Consider the following 16652-nt stretch of genomic DNA (forward strand, 5'->3'; position numbering starts at 1 on the left):
TAAAAAAAACATATATTTCTTTTATTTCTTTGTATATGTGTGTGTGAATGTATGCAGTATGTAAGCATACAATTATAGTCAGTGGGTCCATTTCACCCTGCCCTTATCTGTGCGTGTATCGTTAAGGAGGCCAGCTCCTACAATGACCTCCCACGGGCAGCGTGAATCTCTCAGTCACCCAGTCTTGTTACTTTCAACTAAAAAAACACATAAATCAAGCCCGTCATCTGCCATTTAACTACAACTTTTAGTACACACTCTATCTTTTCCCCTTTAGATTACTACAACTCACTTTTTCACGTGCACTACTTAGTTCTTGCTGGCTTCCCTTCAATTGGTCCAGAATGCAGCAGCCAGGCTGCCGAGATGTTATTCCAGCAGTTGGTCTCAGCAATAATCTGATCAGGGCCTTTCAGCTCTTCTACACTTTTATTTTAAATCCTGAGGCAGCCATGCTTTTGACATTTGAGTACCTAAACTTTGAAATAACCTCCCATCAGAACAGCTGAATCTCTGGATTATTTTAAACATCTGATGAAAACACATTTTTAGAGGTTTTCATGACCTTTTGGCAACAGTTCACATTAATGCTTGCATATATACTTTATGTATGTATGTATAAACATACATAGTATATGCAATGTACATGTACAAATGTACAAATATGTGCTCGTATGTGTCTATGCGTGTTGGGATAGATACACTTAACTTTAATGAGTGGATATATTATTAATCTTTTGGCTCCTCCTTGTAGAGGTCACCACAGCATCTGCCTCCATTTCACCGTATACTTGGCATCATCCTCACACAACTCTCTGTAACTCCTCCATCCCCACATCCATAAACCTCCGAGGTCTCCCTCTTTTCCTCCTGCCTGGCAGCTCCATATTCAACATCCTCTGTCCCTCCTCTACACGTGTTCAAACCTTCTCAACCTTTCCTCTGACTTTGTCTCCAAACTGCTCAAACTGAGTCCCTTCTGTCTTGCTTCTAGTGACTTTCATTGTTCTTCTCTCCAGTTCATACCTCCACCTTTCCAGGCTTCCTTCCACTTGCTCCCTACTGTCACTCGCAAACATGATAATTCCACGGAGACTCCTGCCTGACCTCATCTGTCAGCCTGTCCATCACCACTGCAAATAAGAAGGGGGTCAGAGCTCCCTGATGTAGTCCCACCCCCATCTTGAACTGATATCTCATTCCTACTGCACAACTCACCCCTCCCTTGATGTTCTCATACATGTCCTACACTAGCCTTCCTATTATGTGATTTCTTAAAGACACAAGGAGCTCCTTCTGATCCATACTTCTCCATCATGGCAAACATCACATCTGTAGCGCTCTTTCTCGGCATGAAGCCATACTGCTACTCAGTGACTGTCACCTCTCTGTTTAACCAAAGTTCAACAAGTCTTTCCCATGGCTTCATGGTATGACTCATCAATGTTAACCCTTTGCAGTTACTACAGATCTGGACATCTGAAACATTGGTACTGAATCACTTCTCCATTCCTCAGGCATCCTCTCATTCTCCATGATTGTGTGAAGCAATCCTGTCAACAAGTCTACCTCTCTCTGTCTTAGGATTATCCATACTTCCACAGGAATGTCATCCGGACCTTTCCACTCTTAATCTCTCTTACAAGTTCATAGTCCACACCACAGCTATTTCTGTCCTTTTAGCAAAATCCACTACCATCTGGCCGTCCACATTCCTCTCTTTAACATCTTACCTAGCCAACACCTCCTTGCTTCCTCTGTCCCCTTCACCTACCTGCCCATTGAAGTTTGCCCCGGTCACCTTCTTCGCCTCCACAACACTCTTCAAATGTTCTTCAAAATTGCCACTAGTTCATTTTACTTCCTATCTACAATATAATAGAAACTTTCACCTCCAATGCCCTTGGTCTTGTTTCGTCTCCTGAACACAAAATATACTTTATCTACCTTCCTTCTCTCCATCATATCAGCTAGGACTCGTGACTTTACTAGTCTACACTTTTGCCCACTTCTCTCTCACTGCCTCCTAACACACCTTCCCCTTCCTTTATCTTTGGCGAAGAGTAGCACAGTGCAACCAGCACCCTGTTGGTAGTAGCATTGGAGGCGGCCATTGTTAACTAGGATCTCAACTGATCCAGTATGGAAACTCCACTTTTGAGCCACGTGTTTGATTTGGCAATCCCCCATTTATAGTTTAGTGGTAGTATTAGTAGTAGTAGTATTTATAGTTATAATCTTCATAGCAGAAATTCAGCTGCTGCCATAGCCACAGGAGGTGGCCATGACGGGAAATCAGTCTGAGCTTAAACTCTGTTACTACAATGTAAAAAAGTTCAGAAATATGAATAAACACAATATGTCATTTAATAATAATGAAGTTTGTTATCTCTCTAGTTCAATCATTGTTTCAGCTTACAGGCTGCTGTAAAATATGCACAACACATATTTTACAGCAGCCTGTTTTTCCTTCCTGTTTGTAACGGACCTTTTAGATCCTCTACTTTGGGCAGTGACTTTTGGGGACTGTTTGAATCCTGACAGTGATTAGCTCTGTTGGTCAAGCAGTCGGCAGCACAGTTTACATAATGTGATGACCTGAATGTGGGCTTGTTTTATGGGCTTTGGTTGGATACACCTGGTTAACATGTGATGATATTTCATGTCCATGAAGCAAAATATGTTACAATGGGAGCAAACATACTAGGTATATCTACACTATGTTAAAATAAGTGAAGATTTTTTTCCTATCAGTTAGGTAGGTTTATGACTTAGCGACCAAACACAGTGTTTTTCAAGAGCCTTATTATTCAATATTCGATACTCTATCATGTCATAGAAAAACAGTAAAACCAGTTCTCCCTCCTCTCTCCTCTTTAAACAGTAAATACTCTTAAAACGACAACAGCAATGTAATAATGATAATAATAATAATAATAAAAAGATAGAGAAGAAGAAGAAGAATCTTTTGAAAATAAAATTAAAAGGTGCTTCATAAGATGAGAAGGAAAACCAGCAGCAATAAAACATTTAAGAAAAGGTAAAGGTAAAACAACGCTAGCCAGGAAAGACAAAATTGAAAATCTAAACACAGGTAAATTACAAACAAATTTAAAGTAAATAAAAATAATCATTAGGAAGAAATGATAAAACTTTATAAAAGCCAACATAAAAATAACTTAAAGTGGAAGAACAGAAAAAGCCTGTTTATAAAATTCTGTCTTTATGAGAGATTTAAAAAAAGGAGCCTGCCAAGGAGGAGCTCGTCTCCTTACAGAGGCTGTTCCAAAGAATGGGTTCTGATCAGAACCTCAGCCGAGGACCTGCTAGGTTACCAATGGGCATGTACTATGTCAGAAGACCCGAGATATCCTCCTGAGAACTGAGGAAAAAGCATCTTTCAGTTTAACTTTTTTTGTGATTTCCTGGAAATAGGCCACCCACACACATGGGATATCATTGGAAAGGCCAGCATGTCCTCTATTGAGCACATCAGGACTTAGCAGGGTAACTCAAATAAGTCAAAAGATACAGACCAAAACAAATGTCCATTACAGAGGACAAAAATGAATAGGCTGGGCCTCAGGCGGATATACCATGGTGCAAGCTCAGTGTGGGCTTTAAAGTCATCAGTAAAATCTCTTTAGATTTCTTTTAGACAAAACTGAGCTGCTCAATAGTCATGTTATCCACATGTGTGGAACACCTAAGCTGTGTTTTCCTGCTGTAATCACTCGTCCTTTCAATTTTGGCCACGAATCAACTCTTAACTATCTGTTGTTCCACCTCACTGCAAAGCATTATCTTTGTTCTTTCAGTAAAACAAAGCTGTAAGAGACCAAAAATACTGGAGCATAAAAAGCATGTTTTCTGAAGCAGCAGCCCACTATATAAGCACTATATCAGACAACGACAGCGCATTGTTGCTTTTACTGGATGTCCTGGCTGAATGCATTATAATTTTCCATTCTTTTCTAATGGACACCAGGGTTTTTAAAGTGGTGCTTTGTTAGTGTACCCTGCAACAACTCGACAAGGCTCGGTCCAGTGAGACTCGCAGAAGGCCTGTCTGCACACCACGCTACACCTTCCACACTGAGAGAGCCACAGTCAATTATTCATACCAGAGACAGAAAAGCTACATTTCACAAAGTTTTTTCTTTCAAGTGTCAATATTATTTTTAGTCATGAAATATTTAAACACTGAAGGTTGGTCATCGGGAGGTAGGGGGTCAAGCCATCTTGAGTTGAGTTGTCAGTTAGTGTGAATATAGACTTAGGCACGCACACGCACAAAGCACAGTTAAAATGTGTGCAGCAGAGGATAAGGGGAATGGACGGTGCGTCAGTAGGATGTGTGCACTGAGACGTGAATAAAGACCATTTGCTCATGGATTCATAGGCTTCCGTCATCCATTATTTAGCATTGAGAAGAGCAGTGGATTGGTGGCTGGATGATTTTTTCTGACAGCGTTTACATGGCTGACGGCTACAGATGGGCCGATTTTTACGGCTCAAGATAAACACTTTGTGTTTTCAGCGCAAAGACTTTTCTCTGTAAAGATAACCAGTGGAAAAGGTCCTCGAGGATCCGGGGTGTGAAAAAACGTGGTTCCCTTCACACAATGCGACAGTGTGGCGATAAGTTTAAAAGGTCCAGATGCGATGCATTTCAATGACAAAGACTGCAGTACAGGAATATATGCCTGTGTCTGAAAAACATGCCTGCGGCAAATCCATTTATGGACAATTAAGAGATTGCTATAGATTTCAACATGAATGATTTTGCCTCAAATGTGAAACATCAACAAAAAAGCAGCTACTAGCCGGCGTTTGCCCTGCATCCAAACGCAAAATAGCATTAGCTCCTGCCTATTGAGTTTGCTAAATGCCCCACATAAAGTGAATTTGCCCCCCAGGGCTGGGAAACAATCACGGAGGCGAGTGTTCCATTTAAGTGATTTGAATGATCGGGGCACTGCAGTGCTTCCTATCAGCCAGAGAAATGGGTCAATACACTGAGACTAAGTGACATGGCTGGCAGTCTGCGCTCTTGTGGAAGACCGGGCAGAGGAAGAAGAGCGGGACCTAACTGTCATTGGGTCAGACAGATGTGGAAATACAGACGTGCACATACACTGAATGACTCCGGCTAGCTAGGATAAGCTAGGCCTGAGATGGCGCACAAGCCTCTCTTCTTCTTTTGACAAACAACACTTGTAATCGGCATTTGGCCAGGACAAATAGTCCTTTCTACTACAGTGTATTCATTATCAATAAAACTGTGAAGCTTTATCTCACTGCATGTACCTGCACCTGTAGAAATGCTCCCAAATAAAATCTCTTTTCTGCAAACTAAACAGAGTTCTACCACTGTGTGTTTCCTAGTATATCAAGAAAGCATATTACATCATTCTGTCAGTACCAAAAATAGCCACCACACCACTTTTTCACTCCAGTTTACTAATATGCAAATCTCTCCTAATTTCTCAAACCAAGATGAGAAAGCAACTGTACAAGAACAATGCAGCAAAAAGGCAAACAAGGTCCACATCAGTCACCAAACACTGCCGCCAACTTTTGATGCAGGAGTCACTGTAGTGAAGAAAAATGCCATGACTTACCTTCAGGGGTGATTGACACAGTGTCTTTCTCCCAGGACACAACAGTGATGTAGGCCTCCACTGAGGCAGGTATAATACACTTGAAGACCGCCACATTGCCTCTCATGGCTTTCTGGTCCTCCACCCGGACAGTGTAGGGCTCTCGTAGGACTAGGAGGGGAGGACAGACAGGTGTTTAATATAAAATGGGGCCAAATTAACACGGGCCTTCTGCTCAAGTTTTTTACAATGATTACTATGAAATTTTAGCTTCATATATCAAATATTTTTGATATACACACAAATATATATATATATATATATATATATATACATATATACATATATATATATACATATATATACATATATATATATATGTACATATATAGATGTTTAAAAAGCCAACTAGCTTTCAGGCCTTTTATGGCACATTGAAATCTGAAGCAATGTTTGAGCAAAAATATCACGAAAACTATTAAATATAAAATCCTGATATTTTAACTGGTCTTTCTTACCATTAAAATGAATCAGGATCTGTATTTGGTGACAGATACTTCAACCTCAAATATACTTCATCCTGTAAAGTCTAATATTTGAAAACACACTAATAAAAAACGGACATTTTTTGAAAGATAAATAGCTGTATTTCACAATAATGCAAAATAAAGCATGTAGAACGCCTTTCAACAAGAAATTCTTATTCACAATACTGAGGAAAATGCTTTTTTCATTCACATGAGTAGTATTGCAAGATCAAATTGCCACGTCCACATGGCGTGATCAGTGAAACTACCTCGCAACATTCGAAAGCATTGATTTCTACTTATAACTGAGTATCATCTGGAAACTGGAATCTGAATTTTGTTCTTTTGGGATTTTACTTTATATAAAAGTTGAATGAAAATATAATTTTCTTTATTTTTTGTGACTAAGAATTTTAAGATTCTGTTTTATTTTTGCATTATTGTGAGATATAATTATATACTATTCAGACATTGTTACTAGTCTTTTTCTACGTGAAGTTTTTTGATTTCTCAAATATGGGAATATGCAGCAGTGATGGACAGTTTTTCATATTTTAAATATCCAGTTATTAGACTTTTGTTAAAATAAGCCCCAAATTATAGTTAGAAAAATAGAAATTCAGGCTTTTATCTTTAATAGTTTTTGATATACTCATGTTTAAATATTAGATTCCATTGTATGAAAAATGACCTGAAAGTGGGTTAACAGACCATTTTTCAAAAAAAAATTATCTTGAAAAGTATTTGATATGTCAACTTAAAATGTCACAGCACTTATCATATATGTTTAAACTTTTGACCAATCTGTATCCAAATCAGAGCTGGTCGAGCATAAATTGTTCTGCTGATTTGCGATGTGACGACCCAATGGAAAACAAAACAGAGTGACGAGCAGAGAAACTGACCAGCCTTAATGTGAACATCTTGGCTCCTGATTCTCCCTGAGGGGTTCTCCGCTGTGCAATAGTAGGTATTGTCGTGGATGAGTTTGCTGAAGCTGGAAGGGGGGATCTGGAAGATCTGAAGGGTGCCATTGGGGTGCACATGACGGATCCCTGGCACATCATAGATCTCCTCGCCGGTGGCCAGGTACCAGCGCAGTGAGACAGGAGGCACACCTGCGGCGGGACAGGGCACCGATGTCCCTGTGGTGCTGGCAAACACTACCTCTTGCACAGATGCATTGACAAAATATAAGCTGGAACGTAGATCTTCACCGAAAACTGCAGAGAGAAATGAGATCAGAAAACCACGTCAGACACGGCATGGCGAATCCTTTAATAACTACCAAGAAAGGACCCGTTCAAAGATCTGTGAGAGAACAACCATATTTACATATTAGTGCTCTACTGCATTTGATTTTTTTCTTTAGTTTAGGCCAAGTGTGTTTTTCACAGGCTGGCTGCTGTGTTTGTCCTCGCTGCAGTGATAAGAGGTGGCAGGAGTGTGTTTCTTGTTGTCTATGAAGAGACACTGCAGCAAGGCCCCAGAGAGTAGATGTGAAACTACAGAGCTGCAGAGAAAGCCAGAGCTGCCTACAGACAAAGTGCGTCTATCCATACCAGAGTCAGTTCAGTAACTTTCATTATTGTTAAGAAAATACTTTTTTTAAATCGCTCACCAAGAAATAGAAACAAAATTCTTCTAAAAGGTGCGGTCAGAAGAAAGGCCCGCGGCCCACAACGTATTCACCAAAGGGTGTGATCGTGTTTTCACCAGGATGGATTGTCCTCTAAGTCACAAAAATGGAACACATCAAGACAATGACTATGCTCAATTTTACCACCTTCTGATATTATGCATTGTCTGCAATACCACACCAAAGTGAGGTGATTAAGCTAAGGACCTCTATGCATCCATCTATCCTCTGCCGCTTATCCTTTTCAGGGTCGCGGGGGGGGGGGGCTGGAACCTATCCCAGCTGTCTTGGGGCAAGAGGCAGGGTATACCCTGGACAGGTTGCCACACACAGAGACATTCACACCTGTGGGCACTTAGTTTTAGAGTTTCCAATTAATCTATCCCCACTAACTGCATGTCTTTGGACTGGGGGAGGTACCCTGAGAGAACCCACGAAACACGAGGAGAACAAACTCCTATGCTACTGAATTTCTTTGAGCTCTGACGAATTTGTTTCTTTGTAATGACAGTGAATGTACAGGGTGGGCCATTTATATGGATACACCGTAATAAAATGGGAATGGTTGGTGATATTAAAGTCCTGTTTGTGGCACATTAGTATATGTGAGGGGGCAAACTCCTCAAGATGGGTGGTGACCATGGTGGCCATTTAGAAGTCGGCCATCTTGGATACAACTTTTGTTTTGTCAATAGGAAGAGGGCCATGTGACACATCAAACTTATTGGTAATGTCACAAGAAAAACAATGGTGTGCGTGGTTTCAATGTAACTTTATTCTTTCATGAGTTATTTACAAGTTTCTCTTAGTTCACAGCCATTGACATGTCGAAGAGGTTAACACGTGAGGAGCGAAATCGAAATTGTGTTGATATCTGGTGAATGCAGTAACCGGGTCATTGCAGCAGATTTCAATGCAAGACACCCTATGAGACCACCCATCTCCCATGCTACAGTCAGCAAACTGCTTGCTAAGTTTGGTGAAACTGGTTCAGTGTTGGATTTGCCAAAATGTGGACACAAGAAAACTGTCACTAATGAAGACACATCAGTGGCTGTCCTAGCTTCATTCAGCAAGAGCCCACAGCGTAGCACTCGCCGCATGTCACTGGAGAGTGGCATTAGTCGAACGTCCCTTCGGCGGATATTAGCTACTCACAAATGGCATCCTTACAAACTCCAGCTACTGCAGCATCTCAACGAGGACGACCCAGATCGGTGCACAGAATTTGCAGAATGGGCAAAACAAAAATTGGAACAGGACCCTCAGTTTACGCAGAAGATTTTGTTCAGGGATGAGGCAAACTTTTATGTGAATGGTGAAGTTAACAAACAAAACCACCGCTATTGGTCTGACACTAACCCACATTGGATGGATCCCTCCAAGACTGTTGGAACAACAAAAGTGATGGTTTGGTGTGGTATATGGGGCACAACGATAGTGGGTCCATTCTTCATCAATGGAAACCTCAAGGCCACTGGATATTTGAAATTGCTACATGATGATGTGTTTCCCTCTTTATGCACTGAGGCTGGCACGTTCCCTGAGTTTTTCCAGCAAGATGGTGCACCACCACATTATGGGTGCCAGGTCCGAGCATTCCTAGATGAACAGTTTCCTGGAAAGTGGATTGGTCGTCGTGGGCCAGTTGAATGGCCCCCAAGGTCTCCCGATCTGACCCCCTTAGACTTTTATCTTTGGGGTCATCTGAAGGCAATTGTCTATGGTGTGAAGATACGAGATGTGCAGCATCTGAAACTACGGATACTGGATGCCTGTGCTGGCATTTCTCCTGCGGTGTTGCTATCAGTGTGTGAAGAGTGGGAGAAGAGGGTTGCATTGACAATCCAACACAATGGGCAGCACATTGAACACATTTTATAAGTGGTCAGAAACTTGTAAATAACTCATGAAAGAATAAAGTTACGTTGAAACCAAGCACACCATTGTTGTTCTTGTGACATTACCAATAAGTTTGATGTGTCACGTGGCCCTCTTCCTATTGACAAAACAAAAGTTGTATCCAAGATGGCCGACTTCTAAATGGCCACCATGGTCACCACACATCTTGAGGAGTTTGCCCTCTCACATATGCTAATGTGCCACAAACAGGACTTTAATATCACCAACCATTCCCATGTTATTACGGTGTATCCATATAAATGGCCCACCCTGTATGTTTTTAAAAAGCCATTACAGGCTATTTTTTTTAAATAAAAAAAACTTTCAGCTTAACTAATTATTAATTGGAAACTCTAAATGGGAACTTGTATTTTAACCCTCATAGGGAAATATCCATACGTTTTCTCTTGACAAACACATTTGTGCCTACATTTTACAATAGATCTAAAAGCCATTACAGCAATATTTAATTTTGCATTTTAAAAATAAATTATTCATCATTACAACAACGATATATCATATTACTGCTGTGGCATCAAGCACTCACTGAGAATACGTTTTGGTGACTACCATTTGGATACTGCCAAAATACATGCACCAGCTGGTAAGCTGTGAATTTGTCATGTGTGCAACAGAAGATGTTTTCTAGTCATCTTAACTAATGAAGCAAGTCAATGTAATGTGATGCACTTCCCCAGTAGTAAGTTACCGCTGTGGATAAAAACTGACAATGCAGCTCTGTGCTGTAATGGACAACCCACACTGTCGGCATGCAGCCAGGATATGTTTATTGGCTGGAACCCAAGTAAGACAGCAGAACTCGTTTAGTACATCCAGTGCAAAATAAAGTCATGATGTGTGTTTGTAACATGTTTCTATAAATCTACAAACACTCACAGTTGTCACTTACTGTAGTTCCTTTTATACGATTTTCTCTCCCCGAGGAAATTGTATAACCTTCAGCGGTAATATTTATTTAAGAGATTCATCACCAATAGATGAGATTCAACAACAGTGTTGTGTCTTACAGGAAATGATGCCAAGGCAAAGGAGAAGATGCATCATAATTATATAGATTGCCATTAGAAACATAGCTAAAAGACATTAAAATGAGTATGTTGTGCTGCTCATCATAATCACGTAATTGTTTTTATATGTGTTTTATTTCTACTGGTTTTGATCAGTCCTAATTGAGCTGAGTTAGCAGCATTCATTCACAAACACAAAGGTAAACATCAGTTTGCTTTATGTTTCAATTCAAATTTAGAGATGCTCATGAAACTTGTTTGTCTATCAGACAGGTGAATATCCCACCAAGCTCCAAGCGTCCATTGACACTGTTTTTCAGGTTAAAGCTCTTGGTTTAAAAATATGTTACATTACGTCTAAATTCAGATGGAAGACACATCCGGGCTTAGTTTGCTTCAAAAATAATACTTTACTCATTTACTCTAGTTTACTCTTTCACTTTTTCAACTAAAACTTAAAGAAGGTTTTAAGCAAACGTGAACACTGCTGTCTTTAATGTCTTTTAAACATAGCTGAAACACATATTTATTGGGTGCTGCCTCTGTAATGTGCAATGCATTGAAAAGGACTCTACTAGATCTATTGTGAAAGTGTCACCAGGGACCATGGAGGGTACCACCTATGAAGTTAATGACAAAAGTTTCTTCATTAATATGATATAAGGGTCATGGCCCATGCACATTTAAAATGACTGGTTGTCATGCAGTGCTTTTAAGCTGACTGTTCAGCTCACCTTAATTTTCACAAAAGTGTGACTGAGGATCTTTTATTGAAATATGCAATATTGTAAGCGGTTCTTTCACTCAACGTCACTGAAGGTCACTGATATTCTGTGGTCTTTGGTTGCTATGCTGCTTGCAGCCACTTCCTGTATGCATGCACCGTTACATGTAATGGAATTCATATTTTTACCAGAATGTACAAGGATGATAACGGCAAAGCCTGTAGATGTGATGAAGCTTGCTGAAATGCTGCCCACATGCTTCTTTGTGCTATAGAAACAAGTATTGCCTACAATGTGTTACTGTAATCAGCTCTGCTATCTGCATCTCCAAACTAAATAAAAAAATTGCACATATACAAACTTGGAAATGATAATTCCTCACTGCACACAGAGCGGTATGAGTGAACAGAGAGTGATCAGCAGTCCTGCAGAGCTGTCGCATGAGCAGCCTCTGTCAGTCACCCTTTGTAAATATTGCATCTCTACTGTATGTCTGCTCTCTGCTAATGCGGTCTACCTCCTCCTGTCCCCAGCATGCTTGTGCGACGGCTGCCAATCCCCCCTCCCCAGAGACCAAACATTTTAGCGCTTCATAAATTCCTAATGAGCGTTCTCAAGTCACCGGCTACTTCCACCCACTGGTCGTTCAACCTGTTACAACAAACAAACAGTGTGGCATACACATGTTTCTGCACATTTCTAGCTGCACTCACTTCACACGTACAGTACTCAGAGGGCCGGGCCTGGAGGTGTCGAAAAGAGAATGGCTGCAGTTGTCGACAGCTACAAGACTGTAGTTTGTTTTTCCATGAGGTGGCAAGAGAGGGTAGAGTCACCATGATACACAGTTCAGCTGTGGGAGACTTTATTGATTGCCAGCTTGGCTATGTTTAGACTTAAATGTTGCCTACCTTAACTGGCAAAAATGCCCATGCAGGTCCACAGTGACTAGTTATAGGTGAACTTTGGGGCTGTGTGGGTGGAGCAAACACAAACTTATCCCACGTGGGCCCCAACTGGGCGTGTGAACACAGGGCTTACAGTAGTTTTGAATGTTGGTGTCCCGATATGGGTTTTATACGGTCAGACCCACTATGGACCTACCCACATGTGTGGCCCCACATGGGACCAAATCAACTATGTGGTGATTCCTTGTGAATAACCATTGAGTATTTCTTCTTCAGACACCTTTCTCACTCACTATGTGTTAACAGACCTCTCTACATTGTATCATACTTGTTATTAATCTCTGTCTCTCTTCCATAGCATGTGCTTCATCCTGTCTTCCTTCTCTCACCCCAACCAATCACAGCAGATGGCCCCGCCCCTCCCTGAGCCTGGTTCTGCCGGAGGTTTCTTCCTGTTAAAAGGGAGTTTTTCCTTCCCACTGTCGCCAAAGTGCTTGCTCATAGTTCATATGATTGTTGGGTTTTTCTCTGTATGTATTATTGTAGGGTCTACATTACAATATAAAGCCTCTTGAGGCAACTGTTGTTGTGATTTGGCGCTGCATAAATAAAATAAAATTGAATTGAATTGAATAAGGAGTTTATTTATTTTGAGCAACATTCTGGTCCACACTTTATACCAAGTGATGGCTGTATTGTATAATTAGGCAGATATGAGTGCCTCTCTCCACTTAGTGTAGGCAGCCCATTCTATAGGCTACTCCACTAAAGCCCATCTGGGGCCCAGATGTGCCCTTATTTTCATGTTGGTCCTGCGGCCCACAATGGGCTGCCCACTGTGTGGGTCTGTCCACAGTGCCCCCTCATGTTTGCTGTGCAGATACCAAAGGTTTGGACAGATAGCATTCAGCTTTAATACCTGATATCATCACAAGAGCCTCCTCAAACCTCTCACTAAGCATTTATACAAATAATCTAACTACAGTACAATTATTGTGAGGGTGTTCATTTGATTTTTTTTAAACTGCCTTAACACTACTGCCCTTATATTCCAGGGTAACTCTCAAGTGTTTCGTTTGCCGTGCCATCTTGTTGACTTCATTTTGATTTCTGTTTTATTTTGAAGGTTAGTCCCTTGTGTTTTTTTCTCCTTTGCTTTTTCCCCTACCCTTGTCAGTGTCATAGAGTGACATATTATTAACCCTTTAAACTTGTCAGTCAACAATTAAATGGCTCATTTATGAAGCATAAACCTTTTACCATTATTATCATTTTTATTTCCTCAAAACAGTTGTTCTCAGAGCTTGACTATGCTGTCATAAACACAGTACATAAGCTGCAAGCAGGCCAAAATCATTAGACAGAGGCATAATAAATAATTTAGAATGGCCCTCTCCAACTATAATGATACACAGACAACTTCTCAGGGGTTAATTTACAGCCATGTAATCACACAGAGTAACAGCTTGTCAGTGGTTTTCTCAAGCAGGAAAGTCTGCCATCAAGAGGGTCATAAAATCTCAGCATCTGCTATGAATAGCAGGGAGCGAGACTCTTTTATATGGATGACTTTTTCACCACGGTGCAGTTCATTTTCTTCCAAAACAGATGTATGAGCTCAATCTGAACCTGATCTTCAACAAGCTGTACAATGTAAAGGCTGAGAAAATCCAAGAGTTAGATCTGTCAAACTGCATGATTTTTCTTTCCAATATAGTGTCTATATTTACAATTATGGGGAAGCCCAGTATATGAAGCTATCAACAAAAGCAGGCAACAAAAGTATTTCGATTTTATCTACTGTCAGGTCAAGCTGGGTGCCAGACTTTTAATATAGATCACAAGTTCTGAAAAACACCTCATAATGACAGGTCAGTAAGAAAAAACTAGACAGAATCTAGATTCTCTTCATATCAGAATAATATTCGTTTTCATTTACCTTGGCCGGTGTAGTGGTAACAACCAGCTTTTACCATAACTATTAAAAGTGACAGAGTGAGAAAGAGTTCACCCCACAACTGCTTTTGTTTCACATACACGCAAAAAAAATTAAGACCCCCAAACTACCTCTACACCTTACTGCTTGGATGTTTATTTTAAGATGAGAAAGCCTGATGGATATAAAACCCCACCATATCCCAACAGTTTCAGATAGATACACTGGGAGTGCATTTACGTTTTAGAGGAAAATAGTCAGGGTGGGGGTTGCACGGGGAGATGGGAGAGCTGGAAAGCTCTCAGACAGTGACACAGAGGCCGCTATGTACACAGAGATGGGACGAGAATGCAAAGAAAAGGGAGAAGGGTGGAAGAGATGCTCTGACAGAGGTCAAAAGCACGCTTCAGCTTAGTCGTCATCCACAACCTCCTTGAAATGAATGTTTTTACCTTTTTTATTCCTCTTCAGTCTCTTTTTCTGTATCTATTTCTTTTCCAGCTGTCTGATTGCATTCTCCTCTAACCTTCATCTCTCCTTCACACTACTTTAACCCTGCCTTCAACATTCTGATTTTTTCCACCTTTACACAAGGATACAGGTACAAAAACAACAAACCAGAGCAAAAAAACAAAAGACACATGAAGCCACCTCCTGATCTGCATTTATTATCCACTATTATCCACTGGACCTTTCTTGCAGCTAAAAATTTGGAAAATTAAACAACACACATGCTCTGCTGTGCTGTGGCTCATGGTTCATGAAAATTGAAAAAGAAAATCAACTACTTTATAAATAATTAAGGTACTTGGGCTCTACATCCAGCAATGCATCTGAATCTGGTTAAAACTAGACACTCCTCACAGTCTATTCCCTCTTACTCTGACACTGAGTAATATCTAATAAAGAAGAACCCACACATAAACACAATTTGTATTTTGGGGAACATAATATTGAATATTCAGTTATAAATTAACAGCCCAAGACTATTTATCATAATGGTTGCTTGCAAGCAAAGAGACAGCACGTGGGAGGCTGCTGGCTGTCATCAAGCGTATGTACCACCGTTAAATAATAATCTTATTAACGGCTGTGATAAAATAGAAAGACATAACACATACACATGAGCATCTCAGAGATACGTTACGCATTGTTTTTGCAGCGGGATAAAGCACACTTTTGAGGATCTGTTGATAACGCTGGGACCGCACGAGCAAGATCAAAACAAGAGCTAGCAGAATGTTGAAACAGGAGATAAAAGATTTATGTGGACCCTATCAATACTCAGTCAGCCGTCAGCCTGGTTGGCAGATAATGGCTGCAGTCTGCAACGCTTTGGTCCACATCTTGTTGGATTTTCTGTTCATAGGTCTCTCACAATAATGGGCTTTTTATCAATATTACTAAAAATGTATATAAAACAGCAATTGAAAGACAGCAAACATCATGGAACAGGATCATTTTGACACATAAACAATTTGCACTAATAATTGCACATTAACTAAATGAATACTAGCTAAAAAGAAAAAAAAATCACATTTGGGAGCGGTGCTACTGCTTTATTTAGGTACTGTAAAAACAGATTGACGGTAAAGAATAAAATAGAGGAGAAATGCATCAAAATAAGTCATTACCAGGAGAGGAGCCGTGTCTGCTGTGGGGAGATTTTTCAGTTTTAAAAAATGAGTCTTGTTTTGTTTTGTTTCTGGTCATTCTGTGGCTGGAATTTCACTGTGGGAGTGGTTCAGGCAGCTCCACCCACACACAGCCACTGGGGTCCAGGTGGGTTTTTCTTTTTCTGATGACAGAGTCATTTGTGTCACAAAGTCTAAAAGAATAAGTCCAAATGGAGCTACTGTAAATATCTACAAAGGCTCACTCTTGCAAAAATGACATGAATCATTATACCATGAAACTGTCAGAAAACACTTTTTAGGTTTATACAAACTATTTAAATCCTTCAGTGCATCCGTTCTCTGTTCCCTTAACATGGCTCTGGCGTTACCCACATGCCATTACATTATCATGCTGAAGGAACACCAACCCTCTCCCACACCCATCATGCCCACACACAGAGGCATACTCTCTAACAGCTTCTACATGGCAGCTTGTGCCAGAGTTGTCTTAATTGACATTACTTTTCCCAGAGCCAAAATCACAAAGAGGAAAAAGTGATATTGTTCAATTATGAATCCCACGCATGTATAATAGATGGACTCTCACTTTTTTTGCGCGTGTTCTTCCTTAGCAATTCTCAGAAGAGGGGCAGGAACCGGTGGGGGTGGGATGGGGGTCCTTTTGAGTTAGCCTCTTCCTCTTCCTGTGTGGAATAATGCTTGGCACACTCCCAGATGTCAGCACCTATTGGTGGCAGGCCCTGCTGA

General features: G+C 40.6%; 1 protein-coding gene across 3 annotated transcripts in view; it reads right to left on the reverse strand.

Annotated features, from left to right (window-relative positions):
* Nucleotides 1–16652, reverse strand: part of dscama (Down syndrome cell adhesion molecule a) — a 104915-nt gene that overhangs the window by 73335 nt on the left and 14928 nt on the right. For all 3 annotated transcript variants that reach the window (XM_084941480.1, XM_084941478.1, XM_084941479.1), the window contains exons 2-3: nucleotides 7036–7353; nucleotides 5625–5774 (exon numbers count right to left, since the gene is read on the reverse strand). In XM_084941480.1, coding sequence (XP_084797606.1) covers nucleotides 5625–5774; nucleotides 7036–7353 — 468 coding nt within the window. The remainder of the gene's footprint in view (nucleotides 1–5624; nucleotides 5775–7035; nucleotides 7354–16652) is intronic.

The sequence above is a fragment of the Perissodus microlepis genome, chromosome 10, assembly GCF_051167445.1.
Source record: "Perissodus microlepis isolate ML-2025 ecotype Zambia chromosome 10, ASM5116744v1, whole genome shotgun sequence".
NCBI lineage: Eukaryota > Metazoa > Chordata > Actinopteri > Cichliformes > Cichlidae > Perissodus > Perissodus microlepis.